Consider the following 25,783-nt stretch of genomic DNA (forward strand, 5'->3'; position numbering starts at 1 on the left):
ACAATGTACAGTATGTGGAAAATAATGTGTGTTTTTTAAACTTTAAACCGCATAAAAACATTTGATTACACCAAATACACAAAATAATGTTCTTTTTAGCAGCATCATATGACCCCTTTAATACAATACTGCACTTTCCATATCTCATATTTCCGCATCTCATATGATCTCAGATGATTTGTGTCATCATTTAAAGTAGTTTCCAGTGCTGAACCGTCTCATTTTGACAGTTCTTTGAAAGCCACGCTTGTGTAACAAAATGCTGACCTAAGTATGGTTAGTGTGTGCTCTGGTTTCTCTTTAAATGTGTGTCAGTGACAGCCTGGCTGACCGTCCGTTTCGTGACCTGCCACATACATTTCTAATAATTTCACAAAACAGTTTTTAATAGTGATTTACCCCAATTTTTTTTTTTACTAAAATTAGTTTTCATTTAGCTGACAAGCAAAAATAAAGTTTATTTAATAATTAATTCATTAATTAAATTAATTTAATAATCACGACTCAAGTAAGTCTATAATGTCTATGAAAGTCTAAACATTTTAATTGCACACGAGGCAGTTTTTATGCCAACTCTTTAATGATATTTATATCTCTACTACAATTCATTATTGAAACATAAACATTTAAACGGTGACTGTAATAACAACAACTGTCTTCATGACAGATATATTCAAACATATGTTAAAGGGTCAGTTCACCCAAAAATAAAAATTGCATCATCATTTACTCAAACCTTATGTCGTTCCAAAATCCATATGATTTTGCTTCCTCTTCTTGAACACAAAAGAAGATATTTTTTAAAATATGGGTAACCAAACAGTTGACAGTAGCCATTGACTTCCAAGAAGTCAAACTCAACAAGGTTTAGAACAACTTGAGGGTGAGTAAATGATGACATTTTGGGTGAGCTACCCTTTTAATAAAGACAAAAGATTGAGTAAAAATAATATGAATTATGAAATATAGTGCATATATTTGGCATAATGCTGATTAATGGCTATTGAATGGCTTTTACAAGAGGTAAAAGTAATGTTATGTGACATTGTTTACAACATTTTTTGACATCTTTAATTGAAACACTCATTGAGCGATTACATGAGAAGATATATATTTCAATTAGATGTACGGTTTCTTTCAAATGACCTGAGTGACAAGCATACCTGAGTTCAACAGAACTGAGGCAGCTAAAGCTATTTGCCACGTCACATTAAAGAGCATCAAAACAACATTTATTAGAATTTTGTTATAAATTTGAAGAATTTGAAAGCTCTGATTTTATTTCACATCAAAGTAACAATGCACAAAGCTTAATGTGATTATTAGATGGTAGGTGTGCTACAAATAATGTTTAGTGAGTTTGTTCAACTGAAAACAGCATAGACTAAAGGATCTCAGTTCATCAAAATGAAGATCGATTAAAAACGAGAAAACAATATTGTCAACCGAGCCATAGCACTGAGCACATAGACACTGACACAGTCAAAACGCGCCATTGGAGAAGCGCTAAGTAAATGTGACCGTTTCAGTCAATGATTTTCCACCCCCCAAAACATTTGGGTCAATGATTTCGGCTGAATATTGTCGGTTGCCACACTATTTTTTAAATGTATGCTGTCTTTGCTACAAATAGTAAATGAAATGTGTGTGCCGGCAATAGCATTAGAAAGCAATGTCTCATTTTCAATTCCTCTGTCACAGCTGGGTGGGGGGTTGGGCGTCATGAGGTAATCCCCCTCAGGGTTAGACAAAACAACACACATCCACAGTCAGGCCGTCCCCTTACAGAGGAAAACCTGATGCTGTGATACCCGGGTGTTAGTTAGTGGGACCCTACTGTTGACCACTCACTCACTCACTCACTGTTGAACCTGTTTTTATTCCTTGCTTTTACTTTCTCTTCACTTTTTCATAACAGTAGAGATCATACAAACTTATGGATTGTCATTTGCGGTTTTTTGAGGATATGATGGGATTATGACGTTTGAAAATGCTTATTTAATCTTGGAACGAATCCCTAGATGATATAAAGCTTGTTTGGTTGGAAGTACGCATCTGTTCTGCTGTGCTACATCAGGTCTATTTCACGTACGTGTTTGAGATTAATTAAAGCAGGTTTGGTTAGAGGTCCAGTAGTGCGGTACAGATCTGTTTTGTGGATGTGTTTGAGAGATGGATGCTCATTCTGTCCAGTTCTGCCTACCACAGAGCCACAGTGACTCTGGGCTTCATATGACTGGATGCAAAATCAGGTCAGTGAGATATTCTGTTCACATGATCAGCAACCTAATGCAAGGTTTAAAAGCATTTAAATGTTTGAAGAACATGTCTGAAGATGATTCATTTGGCATAAATGTCATCATTTGGATACTGTTTGCTTATTTTTAGATGCTAGCATGGATCTGGAATGAACTGAATGAAGCTGTTTGTATATATACAGCATATGCCTTAATGCTTGTGTCACATATGGACACAACCAGTAGACCTCAGCTAGTTTTGCTTCACCACAATAAGTGGTGAACCAATAAAGTATCAAAATTTTATCACACAGAAGAAAAAAAGTCCTTAAGACCAAATATTAAAATGGATTAGTATTAAATATAATATCATATAATATACAGTTGGCCTAATATTAATATCTAAATAATAATAATATTGAAGTCGGCACACATTGTGTATATCTCCTCATACCTATATTTAATGTAGTCTGTCATATTTTCTTTTATCTTGTGTAGTTTTGTTTATGTTTTTCAAGGATTTCATGCTGCACGAAACCTGTCCATGCTGACATCTGTCTAATTTGACTAGCTTAAACTAAATAACAGATGAATTCACAAAATATTGTACTGTTTGTTTGGATCCACATCCTTTGATGTGAACAAAAAAAGATATGGGATGCATTCTCTCCTACCTTTTCTCCTACCTTAAGATGTCCAAATAGTAGTCTAAATTTATTTTACCTGTCCAACAGCGACACCGGCCTCCCCTGAGCCCATTGAGTTTTAACAGACCCTCTAAAGCATGTGGTGAGTTTGGTGGGGGGTAATTGAGAATGAATGGGGAAAAGTCACGTGAGAGGAGGCAATGCCTCCATCACGATATACAGGTGCATCTCAATAAATTAGAATGTCGTGGAAAAGTTCATTTATTTCAGTAATTCAACTCAAATTGTGAAACTCGTGTATTTAATAAATTCAATGCACACAGACTGAAGTAGTTTAAGTCTTTGGTTCTTTTAATTGTGATGATTTTGGCTCACATTTAACAAAAACCCACCAATTCACTATCTCAAAAAATTAGAATATGGTGACATGCCAATCAGCTAATCAACTCAAAACACCTGCAAAGGTTTCCTGAGTACTTCAGTCGGTGTGCACTGAATTTATTTAATACACGAGTTTCACAATTTGAGTTGAATTACTGAAATAAATGAACTTTTCCACGACATTCTAATTTATTGAGATGCACCTGTAATTAGATATGACTGTTTATGATCGGCTATGATTGGTTCATGCGATAAATCCTATCTCTTGTGTTCGTGCGTGTTTCGTGTTCGCAAATCAGTCTGAATGAACAATGTAATGGCATTATTAAGAAGACTAATTAAAAAAATTAGGTAAACAACTCACACAAAGTGGTTATATCTAAATATGTCAATATAAGAATTGAAATGTCATGAAAACATGATGTGTGTGAGTTTTTAGTGAGTAATCAGCTTGTGAAATTTAAATCAAATCTCAGTGTCTGTGACCAATATTTACTGAGCTTTGATGACTGATGATCCGAAAAATGCAAAAAGAATTAAAAGTTAACTATTTAAAAGAATAGCTGAACATAAGTTCACAAATAAAATATATTATTTAAACTTTAAATTGTTACTGCCTTGAGTTATTATTTTGGAATAAATATAAAATGCTTAAAAAACTTCATACTTGGCTTGAATAAATAGAATATTGATTATATTGTAAATGTAAAAATATAAAATAGAATTGTTTCTTTTCTGATAGTGTAAGGAATGTTAATTTAAAAAAGAAAATGTGAATTTACATATGATTAAAAAAAAAAAACTTTGAGGCCTCCTCATTTTTGCGTCCTCATATATATATATATATATATATATTTACTGAGCTTTGATGACTGATGATCCGAAAAATGCAAAAAGAATTAAAAGTTAACTATTTAAAAGAATAGCTGAACATAAGTTCACAAATAAAATATATTATTTAAACTTTAAATTGTTACTGCCTTGAGTTATTATTTTGGAATAAATATAAAATGCTTAAAAAACTTGATGAGATTCATACTTGGCTTGAATAAATAGAATATTGATTACATTGTAAATGTAAAAATATAAAATAGAATTGTTTCTTTTCTGATAGTGTAAGGAATGTTAATTTAAAAAAGAAAATGTGAATTTACATATGATTAAAAAAAAAAAACTTTGAGGCCTCCTCATTTTTGCGTCCTCATATATATATATATATATATATATATATATTATTCCGTATTTAGAACTTTTTGACTTTTAGAACAAACCTGCAACTAATTTTGGGTTGCCTGCCACCAGTTGGGAACAAGTGTGAACTCTTTCAAGCGATTGCAGAACCAGTGATGCTCACTGATGAATTATTATGAAGGGTTGGTTTATGTGGAAACTCCGCAAAAATGTTCTGTGAGGGCCCATGTTTAATTTATATCGTTATTAAAGAAAGAGATGCTTTAGGGGAGATGTTCACTTTCGGTCCAGTGGCTCTCTTGAAAAGATGTGGTGAGTGTTTCTGTTCTACCTCAGTAAAACACAAGACATGCATCAGCTCTCAGCCAAGCCTTATCCAGCTTTATTGAGAACATTCTTTAGACATTATCTTCCTCTCAGTCAAAACCTCATATGACAAAAACCATATGTAAAATTAGCAAGATTTAACTGATTATATCTCCTTAAGAATAGTTGAATGTTAGCTCTTTTTTTGAAAGCGTGTAGCTTAGAGAATGACAGATAATGCCACAGTCAACGTTCTGGATAAATCTAGCATTATAAACCTAGTAGCCCTGCCTGAAACATTTAGCTGAGCACTTAAGCACATTAATTCAGAGGCAAAAAAAGACCATTAGGCCATCAGCACTGCTTTCTGCCATTGTAGCTTTAGCGGAGCCTGTGTGTATGGATGTGGATTTTGGGGGAGGGTAAATTCGACATACAATATTGAAGTTAAGTGATGTGCTTTAGGAGCTGACACACATTTGTATTTGTAGTATGTGGACACATGGCCAATGCTGCTCTTGTTTTGCAAATGTCACTGAATAAATCACATTCAAAATGTTATTTGCATTTAATAGTAGAATCATTATGGCCCAGCAACAATTATTTAATAGGATAATTATCATAATGTTTTTATTTATTCATGTTTTTATAGTGATGTTTAATATTGTGAAAAAATCACTAAACAATGCACAGAGAATCATTACATTAGGATAATATTTACATCAGCATAAATTGTGGCACTAGTTGCTGACTCTAGTAAGAGTGGTCTGGTATGCTATTCAGAAATCAGACGCTATTATGCTCACTTCATCTTGAATTTTTTATTCACTAAGCTTGGTACATTGCATTCTGGGATTGCTTTCATTGCAGTAGGATATGTGTGTTGCTTCACATGGTTTTCTAGTTTGTGACTTTTGATCTTTTTACAGAGATATGCTAACTGTTCAAACATTTGTTGTTAGTAAGATTTTTTTTTTAAATACAAAGTTCTGACATGAAACTCTAGATGGCACAGTCCGATAGGTCTAACTCAATCTGACATAATGACATCATTATCACATGGCTGATTGGTTCTCTCTTAGCCAATGAACTCGCTGCTCAACATTCAAATATATGACTAGTGCTTGCTGTAGCAGTTGCAGCACACTTCAGAAACCCTCCACCTTCCCCAGCTCCACCTGTATAGATGTGCTATGGGGTGATTCATGTACATGCTATATGGGGGTTATTCCATATATGTTATATGTGCAGCAGCAGTATTCCTTACATGCTCACAGCAGCATGTTGTGGAAGTATTGGCAAGTCTCGGTACTTGCTCTGCCACAGCAGCAGCGTATCAGATCTATTCCACCAACACATTAACATTGTCATGTACATTACCATGCCAATCCCTCCGAGAGTTGTCATGACAGAAATATAAAGACTTTTATAATGTTACAAAAGTTTTCTGTTTCTAATAAATGCTGTTCTTTTGAACTTTCTATTCGACAAAAAAATCCTGAAAAAAATATGATAACGGTTTCCACTAAAATATTAAGCAGCATTGATAATAATAAGAAATGTTACTTGAGTACCGATTCAGCATATTATAATGCTTTTCCATTACAGGAATAAATTACATTTTAAAATATATGTATAAAAATTTGAATATATATTAAAATATAAGAATTCTAAAAAGTTATACATTTTAAAAGTATTTCACAATATTGCAGTTTTCAGTATTTATAATCAAATAGGCCTAAATGTAGCCTTGGTGAGCATGTAAGACTTCTTTCAAAAACATTTTTAAAAAATCTTACAGACTCCAAACTTTTGAATGATAGTTTAGATCCTCATTGCTGCCACAATTTTATTGAATCAAAAGTCTTTATAGTCAAGCTAAATTTTTTTAACTACTTGGCTTAACTATCATGTTTGGTTGATAAAATAAACTAGTGAGTTTTTATTTTCATGTAGTGTAGTTTGGTCTCTTATTGTTATCATCAATGAATGCCAGGGAATAACGGACAATTGACAATTAGTTTGATTATGCAGGGGGCAATTTTGCTCCTGGCTAAATTCTTCTCAGTGCTCTGTGGTATTCACTTCCTCGATGTTGAGATTACTGTGTTGCAGGAGACGCTAAATCCTCAGTAATTTAGACTGTGGCCTAGAAGTCCCGATCTTACTGGAAGTCAGCCTGTAATCCAGCTTCTTAGGCCTCAGAAGCTCCCTGTGAGTGAGAAGTGTCTCTCATAGGCAGAGATTTAGCTTGGTTCCCACCCTTCCCAAAATGATTACTGGGTTACAAGCTAAAAAATGCCTCCCTATTTCATACTAACTCTCATTTGATTCAGCTCCATCCTCCCACACTCTAATAACAGGGGACTTCCATATTTTACTTGCTTTAGAAACATTTACAGGGCTCACTTTGTGTAGCATTTTTGCTATAAGCTAAAAATAACCCCAGCTATAATTTTAAGTGCTGCTGTTGAGTCTCAGTGTTTCATTCCCTCAAAAATGTCGTACAGTAAATAGTTTGGCATCCAAGATTTACTTTTTATTCACTAACCAGGTGCTATGTGCTCTGAAGTAGTGCAGACATTTAAGTATTTAAATGAATTCATTGTCATTTGTGTCAAATTCACCTTATTTCTATGTAAATTAGACTTATTACAGATTGCCTTGCATTGCGTTTGGTGTAATTAATGCTGTGCTGTTACCACCCGCAGAAAAAACAGGCGATAAAAGTAATTTAATTTAAAAGAGATGTTTATGTATATCTATTATTAATAATGGCAACAGTTTGTCACCAAATGATGATCAAATGATGGTGAAGAGTGTTACATCCAGGCATATATCCAGATGCATTAGACTCCATCGGCTTAGAGCCAATTCAGGCACATTCTGTTATTTTCCACTGAAATCTGGCCAAAACGAGGCAGTGAAGATCTTGTGACCAGACATAAGCAGAGTTAGACCTTGTGTTTGGCCTCGAGCTGAGACAAATTGTTTTTTTACATGAGATTAAAAGGAGCCTAGTCCTGTCAAGCTCTCTCTCTCTCCCTCTCTCTTTATCTCTCGGTTATTGAGACAGAGTTTGGGTGAATGGAGACCAAGTTCACTGCGGGTGTGATGATAGTAGAAGCCAAATGGGAAATGCCCGGCTTTTCACAGCTTTTATTAATTATGGCGGCTTATCAACTGAGTCTATGGCCGATAACAGGTTTTCTCACCCTTCTCTTACACCGTCTTGAATAAACTCAAAGTATCTTGGCTTGGAAATTTGTAAAAGTTAACTACATATTTTCAACATTCTAGTCGACTGATGACTGGTCTTAAAGGGATAGTTCACCCAAAAATGGAAATCAGTTCCTTTGTTCACTTTCAAATTGTTCCAGAACTGTATGATTTGTTTTTAATTTCTATTATGGACTAAAAAAAAAAAAACAGATATGATGAAATATGTAATAACTAAATTGTATTTTAAATAAATATGAAAATAAAATACATTTATTTAAAAATATATATTTATAATATCTATCTATCTATTTCTTTATATTTAATAAATTAAAATAATTAAAAACAAAAAAAATTTATTTATAAAATATATGTATATAATATATTTGATTTAATAGAAAGAATCCAGAAAAAATAGTTGACCTCTTACTGTGCAGTTTTACTTCAGCTGAATCATTCATTTTTGCAGTTTGCTGTTAAAATATTTGATTGAAATATTTAGATTTTAATATATACACACACAGCCAACATATGTATTAAGCACACACACATGCATATATATATATATATATATATATATACACACACACACACACACACACACCCGTTATAAACGTTTCTCATTTGGTACACTCATATTTTTCACATATAATTAAAGTGCTCAGACTTGCACAGGTGTGCCGAACAGACTAGAACTCAACAAACAATTTCATAATAAAAGGCAAATAATACTCATTATGCAACAAAGTGCTGTGCAGTGGACAAATGGTGGAGTCTGGCCTGTTCCAGCACGTTCAGCAGAACTGATCACACCAATCTGCCAGGCAACAATGGCTTTGACCATGCCATCGCTTAGCAACACTCATCTCTTCCAAACTGGGGTCTTTCCTATGGCAACTGTGAGCCATCAGAAAACATTCTTACATTATATTGTGCCTGTGACATCTGAGAACTATATGCATTCACCAGGAATTCCCATGCCAATCATGTAGTGTCCTTACAAGCTCGGGTCCATGTGGCTCTCTCCATCACACATACGCTGACAAATACACGTTTACTCACTCTCATCCACATTAGAGAGCATTCAACTAATGGGGTCATAGCTGGGAGGCTCAAGAGATCCCTGTCCCATAGTGGTACTTTATGGAGTAAAAGCATTAGATGTGTGCAGCATTCAGACTCTCAGCGTAGCCTCCTTTCAGCCATTTGCCTGTCGGGCACTGCAGCAGATATACTCAAAGTGCAAAATGTGATGTTTTAGGCAAAACTGTTCAAACAGTGATCAAATATCGGTCCTTTTGGCTAGGTTTTGTTGTGTCTAATGAAGTATGACACTTTGTAAGAGTGAACCAAAGCAGCACTGGACATCTTAATGCATCACATTTCTCATCGAAAAATTGCTTTGCTCTAAATTTAGACTGCTTTAAAGTTCAAAAAAACCTTTTTTATTTTGTACTTTTCACGTAGTTTATCAAAGAATCAAGGTTAGATGATATAGCCACATAATCTTTCTCCATTAACAGCCATTTACAAATAGCATAGATATATTATAGATTTTTCATGGCAGACTCTTAAAAGCTTGAAATGAACATTTACTTTGCACATAATGGTAGCGCAATCTGGATTCCCAAACGTTCAAAACTCTTTGACCTAAAATATTTACTTCAAATACCCCCTGAGATTTTAAATACTGTAAATATTTCAATAACATAACAAAACAATCACCTTTTCATTTAAAAAAATATTTTGTGTATTTTTTATTTTTATGATTTAAATAATTATCAGCTTTTCATCAATTCATGAAGCCCTAAAATAAATTAATAATGAATAAATATATAAATTGTGCCATCGTCAGAGTACTTTAGAATGCTCTGTAGTTTCACATTTTGAACATCAAAGCTCTTCTCAGCTGCTTGTCTTTTTAGTTCTGGGACAGACTATAAAGCTTTCTAAGTTTTAAATGTCCCTGACTCTGATATTTATAGCTTGCTATTACAAGACGTGTTGGTCTCTGACCCTTCAGAAGTGCAGATTTTGTTGGAAAGTCTTGGCATACTGATTCTATTTAATAATGAATATTCTTGTTCCATTCGATACAGCACTGGCAAGTTTTTCCATGTTTTTTAATACATAAATAGTAGTAGAGAGAGAGGCTTTGCGTGATGTGTTATTAGAAGAAGTAAACTGAGATAGCCCAGTGTCTAAATATATTGGATGTTTATGGAAGCAAAGAGCCGTCAGGATGTAATTTATGACGACTAAGCATCATCGGTGGAGGAGAGACTGTACTTTATTTCAGACTAGCTCTAGGGGGGGGAGAAATGAAACCGGGAGGACAGGGAAGAAGCTGTCGTGCCACCCTCTAACCCCAGATGGATGCCAGAAATAGGCTCTGTCGTAAGGCAAGCATGAAAGACCAGAGAATGAAGAACTGAGAGTAGTGAATGACAGAAAATGTTGTTGCGAAATGCAAATATGCTGTTTTAACCATTAAAAATCAGGGTGACTGATGCAGTATTATTGTATCAACATCAGGTTTTAGGTTTAAAATATATATGAATAAATTACAATTAAAATTAAACTATATTTAGGAGAAATTATATATATTTAGGTCATTTATATTGTTTTTCACAACTTTTAATTACCTTTTTGTCTTTGCTAGGTTATTTTAAATTGTCCTGCATTGTGACAAATACATTTTTAATTTGTATTTTTTACATTTTTCATGCAATTAATGCTGCATGAATAATACAAAATGCTGTTTAAATGGAGTATAATATATATATATATTCTAAAAGTACTTTTTGTCATTTATCCATGACTGAGTAAAACTGAGTGACTTGAGTTATCTGCACATCAACCATGTGCAGATAAAAGCATATTTAATTGAGATGAGTTTGTGCAAACGCATCCTTTAAAAAAAAATTGTAACTCACTTCTTTCACTTCTCATAAATGCTTGTTGCTTTATAATGGGCTCTCTTCGGTAGTCCAGCCTCCTCTAAACCACTTTTTTTTTATATGGTCCATGTATCCCATTTCTCTGAGTTCAGAGTGTGAATTTTCTGTTTTGGCATAATGTCACAGAACCGGTGAGTCTGATTTATCTTACTTTCATCCTCAGGTCTATTGTTTCAAATGGCTGTATCTTGAGTTTGTTTTAGTGTTAGTAAGAGCTGGTCATGTGCTGCTGCTCTTCCAGTTATACAGGCGGGTGTGAAGAGCATGTGCGGCTGGATTTGGGTGTTTCTGTGGGAGCTGGGTGTGGTGGTTCAGTATGTTTTAGGGTATATAGGAGTGGAAATCTGCCCAGCTTAAGTTAGCACACCAACAGGAAACCCAATCTTCTTTGTGTGAACCATTCAGTGCTCTAGTGTTTTACTGCATTTCAGTCAACAAGACTCTTGAGATGTTTGGATTTTGTGAAAGGCTTGAATATAAGTTGAGTTGTTCTGATCACAATTGCTTAGTCCAGTGTGCACAAAATGTGAAAAAGACACACAAGTTTGAAGCCCATCAGTCTGATGGATCCTTCACTGAATTACCTCATTGAGTCAGTCTGTAATAATCTGACTCACTTACTGAACCACAGTATTTAAACTGATACAAGAACTGATTTTGTCAAACTTGAACCAGCAAAATAATTTACTGACAATTATTCATATAAGTGTTAGAATACACATTAGTATTAATAAAAACTTTAAAAATTACAAATATTTATCTAATGAACTAATGAACGCAATTCAATCTTTAGTTTTTTTTAAAGGGGTCATATGATGCGATTTCAAGTTTTCCTTTCTCTTTGGAGTGTTACAAGCTGATTGTGCATAGATAACAATTATTTTATGTAAAAAGGCTTGTTATATATGGGATAATCGTAACATTTTACTCATTTGTTAACAGTGGTTAATGCATTAACGAACATGAATTAACAATAAACAATGTTTCACAGCATTTAATAACTTTTGTTAGTTCACAGTGCATTTAATAATGTTAAAAGATACAACTTTGATTTTAATAATGTATTAGTAAATGCTGAACTAAGATGAATAAAAATGTATATATTGCACAAATAAACAATAACAAATGCATAACAAATGTATACATTATATTATTATTATTATATTACTAAACATTTAGACATTGTATTAAACAATATTATTAGAAGCACTAAGGAACAAAAGCTAGCAAGGTATATTAATGCTGATCATACAGTCCACAATTTCTGCTCTCTCTTTATGTTAATTGTTTCCCCTGACAACAGAAGATTTCTATTTAGAGAAGCGGAGAACCTCATGTCTTTAATTAAACCATGGCCTCATATCAAGCAGTCAACACGGTTACATTCCTGCCTCACTCGTTAGCTGCCTATTACACTATATAATTAGTACAGATAACAAACCCGCCCCTTGCTGAGTGTCTTCAAACAAATTCATAATACCACAGTAACAGCAAAGGGCATTTTTGGAGGGTTTGGCTATTTTAGTCTTCTTGGAATAAACACTTTTTTTATAGAATTTCTACACAATCTTTAATTTCGTAATTTGTAACTAACTGACAGAAATTGTAACTAATGTCATGGAATATGAATTTCACTGAATATGCACAGCTAAATATTACTCTCAATTACAAACACACACAGAGAAATTGTTGCAGAATCAAGTTGCAGCATTATTGTTGTTGCTAAGAGTCTGACATCTGTTTTTCATTGTCCCGTATCGTAATTTATCGTTGTGGTTTTTGTTGTTGAACACTGTGAATCTTAACTAGTGTTCCTGTTTCTTCCTCATAGTGAACAGAGTATATGTCAAGCCCGAGCCTCTGTGATGATCTATGATGACACCAGCAAAAAATGGGTGCCAGTCAAACCGGGCCAGCAGGGCTTCAGCCGCATCAACATCTACCACAACACTGTCAACAACAGCTTCCGTGTGGTGGGAGTCAAACTGCAGGACCAGCAGGTGAGACACCAACATGGTACAACAAAACTGAGAGAAGACTCTCAGCTGTGTGATATGATCTTACTGTACACGGTGTGTGCTTTAGTCCCATCCAATAAACATTCAGTTCTATTTACATACGTATATATTTATAATCTGAAATGTTTCTGTTTTGTGATTTTCAAAAATACCATAACTGACGTGAGAAGGTTTCCCCTTGATAACTTGAAATAGTTTGATTACAGGGAAAAATGTCACAGATGCAGATACATAACCACATGTCACTACTCTTCCAGGTCGTTATAAACTACTCCATTGTGAAAGGTCTGAAATATAACCAGGCCACGGCAACTTTCCACCAATGGCGTGATGCGCGGCAAGTTTACGGGCTGAACTTTGCCAGCAAAGAGGAGGCCACCACCTTCTCCACTGCCATGCTGTTTGCGCTCAATGTCCTGAGCTCTCAAGATGCAGGTAATTTTCATAACATAAATGTTTTTTTGTTTTTTTTACCTCTGTGCCACACTCCTATGTGGTGTTTAGTTAGGTGTTACCTGGATTATTTCTGTAATTTATTATCATTTTTAGAAATGAAGTTTGATATGAGCAGTTATACTTCAGATTTATTACCCTGTGAATTGATCGAAAGGTGACACTCAGTGCATTTATCTATCAAATAAATGCTCTTCTTTGAACTCTTCATCAAAGAATCCTGAAAAAAATGTATCAAGGTTTTCACAAAAATATTAAGCAATATTAAACATTAATAATAATCAATATTTTTTTTTTGCACAAATCAGCATATTAGAATAATTTCTGAAGGATCATGTGACACTGAAGACTGGAGTAATGGCTGCTGAAAATTCAGCTTTTCCATCATAGAAATTTAAAATTACATTTTAAAATATATAAAAATACAAAGTTATTTTAAATTGTAATAATATTTCACAAATTGTTTTTTTTTTTGGATCAAATAAATGCAGCCTTGGTGAGCATAAGAGATATCTTTCAAAAACATGAACAAAAAATCCTAGCGAACCAAAATTTTGAATGGTGGTATAGGTTTTACCAATTTTTTATACAATATTCATAGTTTTCTTAATTTATTATTATTGTTTTTTTTTTTTAGTCTGGTCTACTGAATTCTATCTTTAATTATCACTATGCTGAAAAAATTGTCAAAATGCAGAAAAATTAAACACTGATGTTGCATATCACATCATGCAAAATATAATTTTATAAGCAATGGTATGCAATGTTTTTCTCTTAAATATATATAAATGTGTCCATTTAAAAGAGATTAGGGTAATGCACACGCTACTACATTACGGTCCTTACAGTATTGATAAAAATATACAATCATTTAGCTGTAATTCACTGTGAAAGTGCTACTGCAAAAACGTAAGGAATGTACTCTAAATGCAGACTGAAAATATTGTTGTTTGGGTCTTATACGTGGGATCGTTAAGTGTAGTGTAACTCTTATTTAAGAACAGCACATGGGCCTCTCTGGTTTCAGGCTGCTGCTACTTATAAGATGTGTGTGTGGGGGATGGGGGTGGTCTTCTGCCATTGGTGCTCAGCCCTGGTTAAAATATCCATGGAGCCCAACAGTCTCAGGCCATGGGTGTTGCATGTTCCTTGCTTTTTGGGGCGGGCAGATTAGAAAGGTTGTTAGAAGTGCTGCTCGCACCTCAGCATGCAGAGAAGAGAAAAGCTGCTGTTCACCTGCCTGAACTCACCTGTACGGAGTCCTGACTGTTATTACCAGTTCCCACCTGGTAGTGGAGCTCAAACTGCACCATTATAAATATCACTAAAGGCACCTGAGAGGGCCCATGCTTGGACCGGAGTTTTCCCCGGGGCCAATCCGCCGGATCAGCTCCACAGTAATAAAACTCAGCAGTAAGTAGTGTTAAGGGCTGAGGGATTCAGTCGCATGCTTTAATAATGTGATGTGATGCCTCGGATGGGTCATTGTGGTGTCTTTGATGGAGGATGTGGTTGTGGAAGCTGCTCAGTGGTTTTTGGCACGGTGCCTGTCAGAAGCTCCTGATGAGGCGTGTGCGGGTTTGGGAGGTCTAGTGTGTTTGTCGTGCCTAATTCTGAACAGTTATCATTAGTGCTTCACTGATATGGCTGTATGGATTTAGATTTTTAGTGAAACATAACATAATAATGGTAGGACTGGTCATTTTATTTTTAATCATGATTTAAATAAAATGCAAAAAAAGAATAATAATACATAAAAAACTCAGTGAAGTCTCATTGAATTTGCCACGCTACTGCAAACGCACATAAACCAAAATTTCCAGTTTGAAAAAAAAAAAAAAACCCAGACGTTCAGCCACATCAAAGTGAAATAAATACCATGAATTGAAAATGTAAAAGCACCTAATTATGTACCTATTGTTTATGTGTTTCCTTTTGTGTTGGTGAAGGGTATTATTATCTCAAAAAGAAAAAAGATTAAAAGAAAAGAAAAGAAGAAAAAGTGAACAATTATTGGAGAAAATATTATATTTTCATTTGTATAATGTATTGAAATAATTGAATTAAAAGACATAATAAAGTATAAAAAACTAAATGAAAAAACAAATCATAATAATAAACAAAAACAACAATAATATTAATAGTATAAAATAATAAGAATTATTATTGTTGTTATTGTTGGTGTTACTACTAAGATATATTAGTTATTTTTATTAATAGTAATAATTTTGACAGCTGGCATAAATGTTGCTTAATTTAATATATTGTCAAGCTCTTGCTTAAACTCTTGTCAAAAAAAACCCCCTCGACATTTCCTAAATTAAAGAAAAACATTTATTAAAACCACGTCAAAAACAAATAAATTTTGTTAAATTCAAGAGATTCAAGGCTTAGGCCTAATGCAAAAAAAACCAAAAAAAAACATGAATCTCTACACAATAAAAAAAAATCATACTATCATACAGCATACTTGATCTAATGCTTAAATTTTTGTATTAAATGTATGTTTTTTTTTTAAGTTAACATTTTCTAACTGTAAAATACACTACAGATTTATATTATGCAAGTGGTGTGTTATAAAGGAAAATGGCAGGGTTTATCAAGCAAATGACCAATGGGTCCCATCATCCAATCAGATTGTATCTGTGTTTCCACTTCTTATTATCTCAGTAGACATCATCATCTCAGCTCAATGATCACCAGGGTATGTGTATTTGGTACAAAGGGACACTGCTGCTGCACGCAACCACCAAATTATATGGTATGTGCGTCATAAAACACTGTAAATATTGACTACGCATTACTTTAAAAGCTCATCCGAAGATTTTATCACAAATTAATCTTAATATTTGGTTAGCGTTGCCCCTCCAAGGCTTTTTAGGTATTTAACCATAAATCAAAATAACATCCAGAGCTCCAGATTTGACTCTTGAGAGGCACTTAAAACTAGGAATCCATTAACTTTATTCAGCATCAGTCGCACCAACCATTTTAATACACTCCAACTGCAGCCATTTATCAGCATGTTGCTATTGCAAGGGATTTAATCAAGTTTATGAAATAAATCACACAGAGTATTACACCTCCACGACCTGCAGTAGAAATGGATATGTGATCTGGAGTAATATCATTGCTTTTTATGCTGTCTGGTTACAAAGTGCACAGCTTAATTGATATCAAGCATTATGGTTGACTTTACATTATGGCTTAGTAAAGTCTCCATAAGAAGAGATTTCATGCAAGTCTTGGTCTAAACTCCTAGTGGAAAGATACTTGCCGAATTGTCTCGCTTCACCAGTGGAGCAAATAGCATTTATGCATTACCCAGTATGCTCAGCAGGGTTTGGATTAATGGTTTATGGTCTGCAAATTGCCATTTCGTAAATGATGGTGAGTTCTGTTGAATTTGCGTTGGAAATTTTTCCCCTTTTTCCCTGATTGTTTATAGCCAGATCATATGAATATCAAGTACTCTTAGTAGTTGTATGGTGTTTATTATAATAGGGACAGATGATTTGGGACCATCTGCTGCAGACAGGACCTCAGGTGGATTGCATGTTTGCGACACTGTGTGAAATGCTGCTTTCACGTGACGTATGAACATATTCCCATTCCTGTTGCTCGAGGGACTTGATATTCAGTCCTGCTGCAATTATTCAGATTTTTTGTGCCAATCTGTTTTCCCACTTAGATGTTGAAACAGCATGAGCACATACTGTAATATAGCTATTCCTTTTTGTAAGTAGGCCTAGTTTTATTACTCTGTGAGTTATGACAGGAATATTTTTGTACTCTCATTAAAATGTGGATCTTGTGATGAACTGAGTGATGTTTTTGCTTGATTTTTTTGGAAGTCATTAACAGTATTTTAGGATGTGACGCTGTATACTGGCATTAAGTTCAGTGAGACACGGATCGTGTAATCATTAAATGTGGAAGCAGAATCCCACCTGTCATCTGCTTCATCTGCAGCTTGTTTAGATCCAGACTGAGCTTGCTGACAACTGCTAATGCAAAGGGCTTTGAGCTGTGTCATTTATCATGCTTATTCTCTCAATCTGCAATAACTGTTCAAAGAAACCATGTACGTTACTCCCTGACTTATTAATAAAGCAGAACTTTATTTAGTATTTTTTATATAATAAGAATTCCTTGCACTGTGAAGTAATTTGTGCTGTTTCTTCAGTGCTGCCTGAGGTTTCCTGTTTAAATGTCTTGCTTCTTTCAAGTCTCATTAGGTCTAGTATAAAAAACATAATCTGCCACTATGATCAGTGTGTTTTGTGTTATTTCAGGACATCTGCTGGTGCTTTTTACTGCGTATTATTGTTTGTTTTGTCTCAGTTAGCAGATGATAGACCTTCAACGTTGAAATGTGGTCGAAATAATGCCAGTTGTTGTTTTGGTGTTGCAGTAACGTTGAGATGGCATTTTTAATGCTAAATGGTTCTAAAACGGTTAGCAAAAAACTTAAATGAACGTTGAGTTTTTAAGATCTGTACAGAAAGCAAGACAAAAAAAAATGTTGCGATATCATTGTGGATTCAATCTGCAAAAATGAGAAGTGTAATTAAGAAGATGCTGTTAATACATAACATTATTATGGCAGAAGAAGTCACTGAATAGATAACATTTTTTAAAAAGTGGCTTTAAGGTCTACTCAGACAAAGAACGATGACTAAAGATAATAACTATAACATTAATATTATCACCCACACCAGTGCATGTTAATGTTTTGTTTATTATAAGTGTGTTGCCATTTTTAAATGCAGATTTAAATGCTCAAGCTCTTTAAAGGTTTATACTGATTCGCTGTCAATATTTTTATCATTCATCAGCTGGGAAAAAAATCATTCTGAAAGTTGAATCATTCTGAATCAATATCGTTCCTTTGTGTCACTATAGTTGTGATGTGGACTTCCCTATTCTCAAAGAATTAGAATGATTATTACAACTCTGAACTATAAACCTTTAGCTGAAGTCATTGTCCTTGGTGTGAACAGGCCTTTAGAAGACAGTAAAGTTTTTGCATACTTCACCATTCTGTTTGCCCTGTCTAGCTGTGTGAACAGCTCATTATTTTTCCACCTTAAATTTCACAGTAGATAGATTTTGACGTTCTAAACTCAATTATGTTTGATGGTGCCTAGCAACCAAAGATTATCAGCCACATTAGATATGGCCACACTAAGGATCTTTCTCTGAACAGAGGGGCCTTCCTCCCTCCCTTGAGCTTTCATACCCCATACTGAGTCCCTGAATGTCATATGACGTAAATAGTCATCATCTCAGTAACCTGAGAGCCGTGTTTACCATTATTAGCAGAGCTCCTTCACACCCTATAACAAATTCAACAGAACCATTATGGTGTCTTACGAATGACTGTGCCAAGTCTACCAGTAATGAGGTGTTGGGTACGAGGGCAATTGTGATTTGGCAAAATATGTTTAGTCTCTTGCTGGATTTATTGGACTGTAATAGTTTGATAATTTGACACTTAGATGTCTTAGTTTGGGAGAAGAAAATGCTTCCTGTTTCTTTTGTTGTTGTTTTCAAAAGCCATATGTCCAATCCAACTCATTCATATGTCAATTAGTAGTCAGATTAGGCAGATGAACGGGTGTTTGTGATATGGCCTGATTTGTGAAAATCACAAGTGAAATTATGTGAGGTAAAAGAAAGCATTAACCATTTGTACCGACCAATGTCATTCTAAATTATACTATATAGCGAAGAGTTTGACATGTCACATGACATAAACCAGCTGCCAGATGTAAAATCTGAAACAAAACCAGTTGAGAACTGCTGTACTACTCAAGTCTGCCATAAGGTGTCAGAATATATTAACACAATCCGACACATTTTACAGTTCCTGAGAGACAATTAAAAAAAATATTTAAATTATGAGGTGCAATTATGTTCTTGTTCTTCAGGTCCAGGAGCACATCGTCAGAATGGACCGGTGACAGATGATGCCGAGGCTCAGAGGAGGTGCGGACCGTCTCTAATGACACTTTCTCTTTCTGAGACATCTGTCAAATGTTAATCAAGCTTTTAAACACTGGACACTGGCCTGAATACAGTATATGCTCTCTTTTTAAAGTGAAGTGTGTAATGTTTTTTTTTTTATTCCCCTGAAAGGTCTAAACACTTTTTCTCTGTTGTACCTCCAAAATAGTCCTGTTTAAGCATTCCGCAGCAACAGTGACTCAACCAATGGCATGAGTTTGGGGCGGGACTATCTGCTTGTCCAACCAATAGCAGATGGTGTTTGGGAAACCAATTCAAAAACTAAATTTCATTTGGTACTGCTAGAGACACTGAAATTACTCACTTAATTTTTAACATTACAGGTCAGAAAGTGTAGTGTTCAGTGTATCGAATCATCGAATTTGAACTCACTTCTGTTTTTTTAAATAACTTCACATATTTGTTGTCATGAAGATTGAGAACGCTTCTTAACTGCTGCCTGTCATAATACAAGTTTAGATTGTGTTCTGCCCTCTAGTGGACAGACTCTCACTGTGCAGTCTAGCATTTTTAAAACCCACGGAGCTGAACAGAACAATGTGTGAACACGCATGATTGTTTACTCTCCAGTGAGCTTGTCTTTGTGTCTATTCATACGGTGGATTGAGAGTGTTTAGATTTCACTTTGCCCAACATCATTGTTAAGTGAGTTAACATTTGTTTCTAGGCAAATGATGGACCAGCATCAGATGCAGAAGGAAAGGGAACGAAGAACATCTGGCTCTGCAGGTAGACTAAAGTCCCCACACCTCTGTGGAATATGATATGAGACTGCACACTGTGCAATTAAAAGATACACAAACACACACACACTCATTAAACCACCCACAGAGTAACCCTGCAGACTTCATTGTCTGCTTGGAAAAGTGTTAACACTAAGGAATATCAAATTCCCTGGCCACAGAACAGGTCCCTAGTCCAAACAGCACATGCTGCCCATCCTCTCTCTCTCTCACACACACACACACACACACGCACGCTCTCTTTCTGTTTCCACCCCTGCTTCAGCATCAGTTCAGAGAAGACAGTCGCCTTTCATAATGCCATAAACAGCATTTCTGAGTTCTGTTTTGGTGAATCTCATGAAACATGTCAAGACCATGTTGAAATCTCCTTTCATCCCCAAACTAAAAGAAAGAAAAAGAAAGAGAGTTTTGCTTATTCATTAAAAATAAATAAATAAGCATGTTTTAAGGACTATTAAGATTTTTTTCTTTGTGCATTATTTCTTTGATTTCTATTGTCTACTGTTATACAGATACAGTAATCCAACATAATAAGAATAATAAAAATAATTTAAATAATAATTTACATTTTTATTATTTAAATTGACAAGTAATATTATAGATACCTGACAACAAATTAAATTGTATTTATTACATTTTGTATATTTATTTATAAATAAATATAATGTATTTGTTCTGTTAATTTACATTTACATTTAAAAATTATTTCAGAATACTTTTATTATGTTACTTTTATCACTTTTAGTAAGTTTTGTATCACGGTAATGTGAATCTAGTGAGAATCCACATTGAGAATAAGTAGAATTATTTAAAAACATGTCAAAAGTAAAACATCCAGATGCATTATTGTAATGAGAATTTGGGAGGGTGTTGTTTAATTGTCATTAAAATCGTGTTACAATGAAACAAAATCTTGGTCATAAAATATGCTTAATTTCAATTGTAATTTCTCCATTTCTTAATTTCATTTTTTTTTCTGAAATCTATCTGATCTAGATGTTTTTGTGAGATTCATCTGTTTGCAAGGCATATAACATGCTATTTTGCTCACATTTCATCTTTTTAAGTTTCTTTGTACACGTTGATGCTTGATTTTCATCACTGTCACGTTTCTCTCTTTTCGTTTGTCATTTGTGTTGTGTTTTCTCTGTTTCTCAGTCTCCACCCTTCAGTTTAAAGTATCAGCATCCGCCTCTCAGTCCGAAACCACTCTGCATGACCTCAGACAGTATCGGGCTAACACTCTTCCCCCTTCCTATGCTCACCTTAACCCCACGCAACCCTCCCCCCACACCTCCTCTTCCTCCCAGGAACGAGAGAGTGGCTACCGCACTGTGGACTCCCCTCAAAAAAAGGCACAGCAGCTTTCCCAGCTTTCCACCTCTCTGGCTTCTGCTTTCTCCCCAGTGCAGCCGGGTGTCACCCCTCCACCTCGCAACGTCAAGCAAATCCCTCTTTCCCCTCCAACGGCCCACCAGGACCCCAAACATGCCACATGGTCCTCCACCCACATGTACGCTCCATTATCCACAGCATCGCCACCCGTCATAATGGCGGTGCCAGTCAAACAACCTGCCCTGCCTGTCGCCCTCCCCTTGCCACCCCTAAACAACGGCCCAAACTGTGGCCCCAAAGCTCCTGCTAACATGTCCCACTTGGAGCCTGTAACACACCACCAACAGTTGTCCAGTGGCCCGGCAGAGGAGTACTGCCCGTACCAAAACCCTCCTATGCAGGTCACCTCTGGAGCTCCGTTGCACCCACATTATCTCATACAAGAATCATCTTTCCCCCTGCCCCTTCTCATTGGCCAGCCCATCCAAGGCCTCGCCCTCCACCAGCAGCAGCTATACCAGGCCACGCCCCAATTCAACACCACACCCACCTCTCACTCTACTTTGTGCGAGGGGGCAACGCCCAAGATGTCTCCCTCGCCTGTTTATCAGAACGCCAAAGCGTCCAGCAGTAAGTATTTCAGACCCCCATCAGCTGCCCCCTCTGTAGTTTATTGCCCACCACCAAAAGACTTCACGCACCTGTCCAGTGGAACTGGGCTGATGACATGTTGATCTCAAAAGCTGTCTAAAGAGAACAGTACGGTCTTTGTACTGAAAACATATGCAAATACCGGCCTGCCAGGTTTTTCAATGAGGCTGTTGACTTTTGTCTGTGTTATATGACAAAATCACAGCAGCTCATTTGAACAAATGGCAGCTGCCTCACCTTCTTTGTTCTGAGTAGAGGAAAGATGATTTAAGATTATAAAGTAAACATTCATATATCGCAGTGATGTTCTTGTGTGTTTGCTCAAAGGTGATTTGTTCATATTGCTTAAATGGTGTGTCATACCTTAAACTAACCACCCTATGTTCCATTTTTCCTTTTTCTCTTTGCAGATCATATTTTCGAAGTTAAAATGCTTTGCTCTGTCTCACATAATTATGTAGATGCAAGTGTAAGCAGGGCTCAACACTAAGAATGGCCTGCTGACCCAGGACCAGTGTGAGAGAGTTTTGGGCCACTTGACAGACCAGTGTCACTTGTCCTTTTTGTTGCGCCATTGAACGTTCATTGATCTCGTACATCTACTTTGCAAATTTAAACGCTTGGTTTTCTGTGATGTATTATTATGCAAACTCTGCTGATTTGTCTCCGAGATAATATTATCTAGCTGGCTGACATAGATGAGGTTTTGTCAAATTTGCAAATACACCCCGGAGGCATGAAAACTACAAACCAAAAGTGTGTTTGTGAATTTATGAAATTCTTTTCATGTAGAAAAAATACTGTGCAAATGTTTAGGGCTGGTAAGATTTTTATCAAGTCATTTCAGTCATTACAGTCGCTTATGCTCCCCAAAGGCTGCATTTTATTTAATCAAAAACAGTTGTGCTGCATAACATTTTTGTGGAAACCGTAATACTCTTTTTTCCAGGATTCTATGATCAATAGAAAAAGTTCAGTGTTTATTTGAAGTAGAAGTCTTTTGTAGCATTAAAAATGTCTTTACTGTTACTTTTCAATTTAATGAGTCCTTGCTGAATAAAAGTATTACTGAGCCCTCACTTTTGAATGGTAGTGTATATTGAACACTACATTGATAAAAAAAAAAAAACACTGATAAAAACATCTAAAAAAAATTACTAAAAATGAAATGTTTCATTCTTTTGGAAGTACTAATGTGAATAATAAATTCGAAAGTACTAGACCCACTGAGCCAGCAGAAAAAAAATCCTTACTGCTGAGCCTATTTGTAGGTTGATTTTCTCCGTTTGTAATTCTGCTTTCTACAATACAAACCAAAAGTGTGTTTGTGAATTTATGAAATTCTTTTCATGTAGAAAAAATACTGTGCAAATGTTTAGGGCTGGTAAGATTTTTATCAAGTCATTACAGTCGCTTATGCTCCCCAAAGGCTGCATTTTATTTAATCAAAAACAGTTGTGCTGCATAATATTTTTGTGGAAACCGTAATACTCTTTTTTCCAGGATTCTATGATCAATAGAAAAAGTTCAGTGTTTATTTGAAGTAGAAGTCTTTTGTAGCATTAAAAATGTCTTTACTGTTACTTTTCAATTTAATGAGTCCTTGCTGAATAAAAGTATTACTGAGCCCTCACTTTTGAATGGTAGTGTATATTGAACACTACATTGATAAAAAAAAAAAAACACTGATAAAAACATCTAAAAAAAATTACTAAAAATGAAATGTTTCATTCTTTTGGAAGTACTAATGTGAATAATAAATTCGAAAGTACTAGACCCACTGAGCCAGCAGAAAAAAAATCCTTACTGCTGAGCCTATTTGTAGGTTGATTTTCTCCGTTTGTAATTCTGCTTTCTACAATTTAGGTCGTGATGCGCAATTTCACCTTTAAGTCAACACAAATGTATGAAAGCTTGTTTCCGCCAAAGATAATTGCAACTTTTTTTCTCACAATTATAAAGTCAGAATTGCAGGATACAAACTTACAATTGCGAGAAATAAAGTCAGAATATAAGCTCACAATTTTGACTTTATAACTTCTGCAAGGTTATATCACGCAATTCTGAGAAAAAAAGTTAGAATTATGAAATGTGAACTCGCAATTGTGAGAAAGAAACATCAGAATTGTAAGATAAAGAGTCTCAATTACCTTTTTTATTTTTTATTCAGTGGCGGAAGCAGGCTTCCGTTCAAATGCTCCCCATTGCAGTATATTTCATTGCATTTGTAATTAAACAGTCTAGAATACAACACTGATTCTTTCCTTTCTTGCAGCAGGTCCTCCCGTTCCACCGGGTCATCCCTCCATGCTCTCATCCACCCCTCCTGTTCACCCCCCTACCTCAGCATCCATGGCGGGTCCACCGGCCCCTCCGCCCCCGCCTGGGCCTCCCCCACCCGGGCCGCCACCACCCGCCACAGGACCCCCTCCTACCCCGCCTCCACTGCCGGCTGGTGGAGGTCCTGCTCCGTCAGGTCTGGCTGCAGCTCTAGCTGGTGCCAAGCTGCGAAAAGCGCAGCGGGTGAGTGGCATTTATCTTTCTCAAACCTCAACATGTTTCACATATTTCTTTTTTTTATGCAATAAGTTCAATAATAGTATCTTGCTGCCTGATTATTTCATGTTTTATCTTTTCTAGCCAGAGGAAAGCAGTAGCAAGAACGATGCCAATCGCTCCAGTGGAAGCAGTGGAGGCAGTGGAGGAGGTGGAGAGGGTCTCATGCAGGAGATGAATGCCCTTTTAGCACGGAGGTCAGAATGCATCCATTTCCTGTCTTTTTTTTCCATAACTAATGATCCATGACTGGTGGTTATACAAACTTTGATTGTTAAATATGATCATTCTGCAGGAGGAAGGCCTCAGAGAAACCAGAAGACAGTCAAAATGTATGACTTTTGTACACTATTTGTCAAAACACACAGAGATTGTATATTTCTCTTCAGTTCTATTCATTGTATATCATATCATATCAGTCTGATATCTCTTTCTTGCAGGAGGAGTCTAATGGATCCCCTTCATCATCTTCTCGTGGACAAAATTCAGGTGTTTTTTTTTTTTCTTTCTTTTATTTTGCTAATTTAGCAATGTATTCTGTATATACACTACAATAAAAAATGTAAGGTTGGTAAGTTTTCAATATTTCTAAAAAGTCCATTGCTTACCAATGATACATTTTTTTGAACAAATATACAGAAAAAACTAATATTGTGAAAAATTGTAAAATTAGGGCTGTCAAAAGATTAATCGCATCCAAAATAAAACTTTTTGTTTACGTAATATGTGTGTGTGTGTGTGTGTGTGTGTGTGTGTACTGTGTATATTTATGATGTATATATAAATACACACACTCATACAGTATATATTTTGAAAATATTTACATGTATATGTTTATATTCATATAATTTATATTATATATAAATATACTTATATATATAGACTTAACATTTTTCTTAAATATATACATGCATGTGTGTGAATGAATATATACATAATATATATACACTACACACATATTATGTAAACAAAAACTTATTTTGGATGCGATTACTCTTTTGACAGCACTAGAAATAATATTACCATTGTTTATAATTAAATAGTATTCATTGT

At 35.3% G+C, this 25,783-nt stretch overlaps 1 protein-coding gene across 7 annotated transcripts in view; it reads left to right on the top strand.

Moving 5' to 3' along the window:
* LOC107719466 (ena/VASP-like protein) overlaps positions 1-25,783 on the top strand; it is a 35,182-nt gene that overhangs the window by 5,886 nt on the left and 3,513 nt on the right. For 3 of the 7 annotated variants that reach the window (XM_016526884.1, XM_016526883.1, XM_016526881.1), the window contains 9 exons: positions 12,773-12,941; positions 13,217-13,394; positions 19,346-19,403; positions 20,110-20,171; positions 21,347-22,153; positions 24,450-24,697; positions 24,815-24,927; positions 25,026-25,062; positions 25,171-25,219. In XM_016526884.1, the coding sequence (XP_016382370.1) occupies positions 12,773-12,941; positions 13,217-13,394; positions 19,346-19,403; positions 20,110-20,171; positions 21,347-22,153; positions 24,450-24,697; positions 24,815-24,927; positions 25,026-25,062; positions 25,171-25,219 (1,721 nt within the window). Of the gene's footprint in view, positions 1-1,887; positions 2,253-11,033; positions 11,073-12,772; positions 12,942-13,216; positions 13,395-14,499; positions 14,826-19,345; positions 19,404-20,109; positions 20,172-21,346; positions 22,154-24,449; positions 24,698-24,814; positions 24,928-25,025; positions 25,063-25,170; positions 25,220-25,783 lie in introns of those variants that run through there. The other 4 variants (XM_016526880.1, XM_016526879.1, XM_016526882.1 and 1 more) reach the window with 4 other exon arrangements.

This window comes from Sinocyclocheilus rhinocerous, unplaced genomic scaffold, assembly GCF_001515625.1.
Source record: "Sinocyclocheilus rhinocerous isolate Xijiao unplaced genomic scaffold, SAMN03320098_v1.1 scaffold1234, whole genome shotgun sequence".
In the NCBI taxonomy this organism is placed as follows: domain Eukaryota; kingdom Metazoa; phylum Chordata; class Actinopteri; order Cypriniformes; family Cyprinidae; genus Sinocyclocheilus; species Sinocyclocheilus rhinocerous.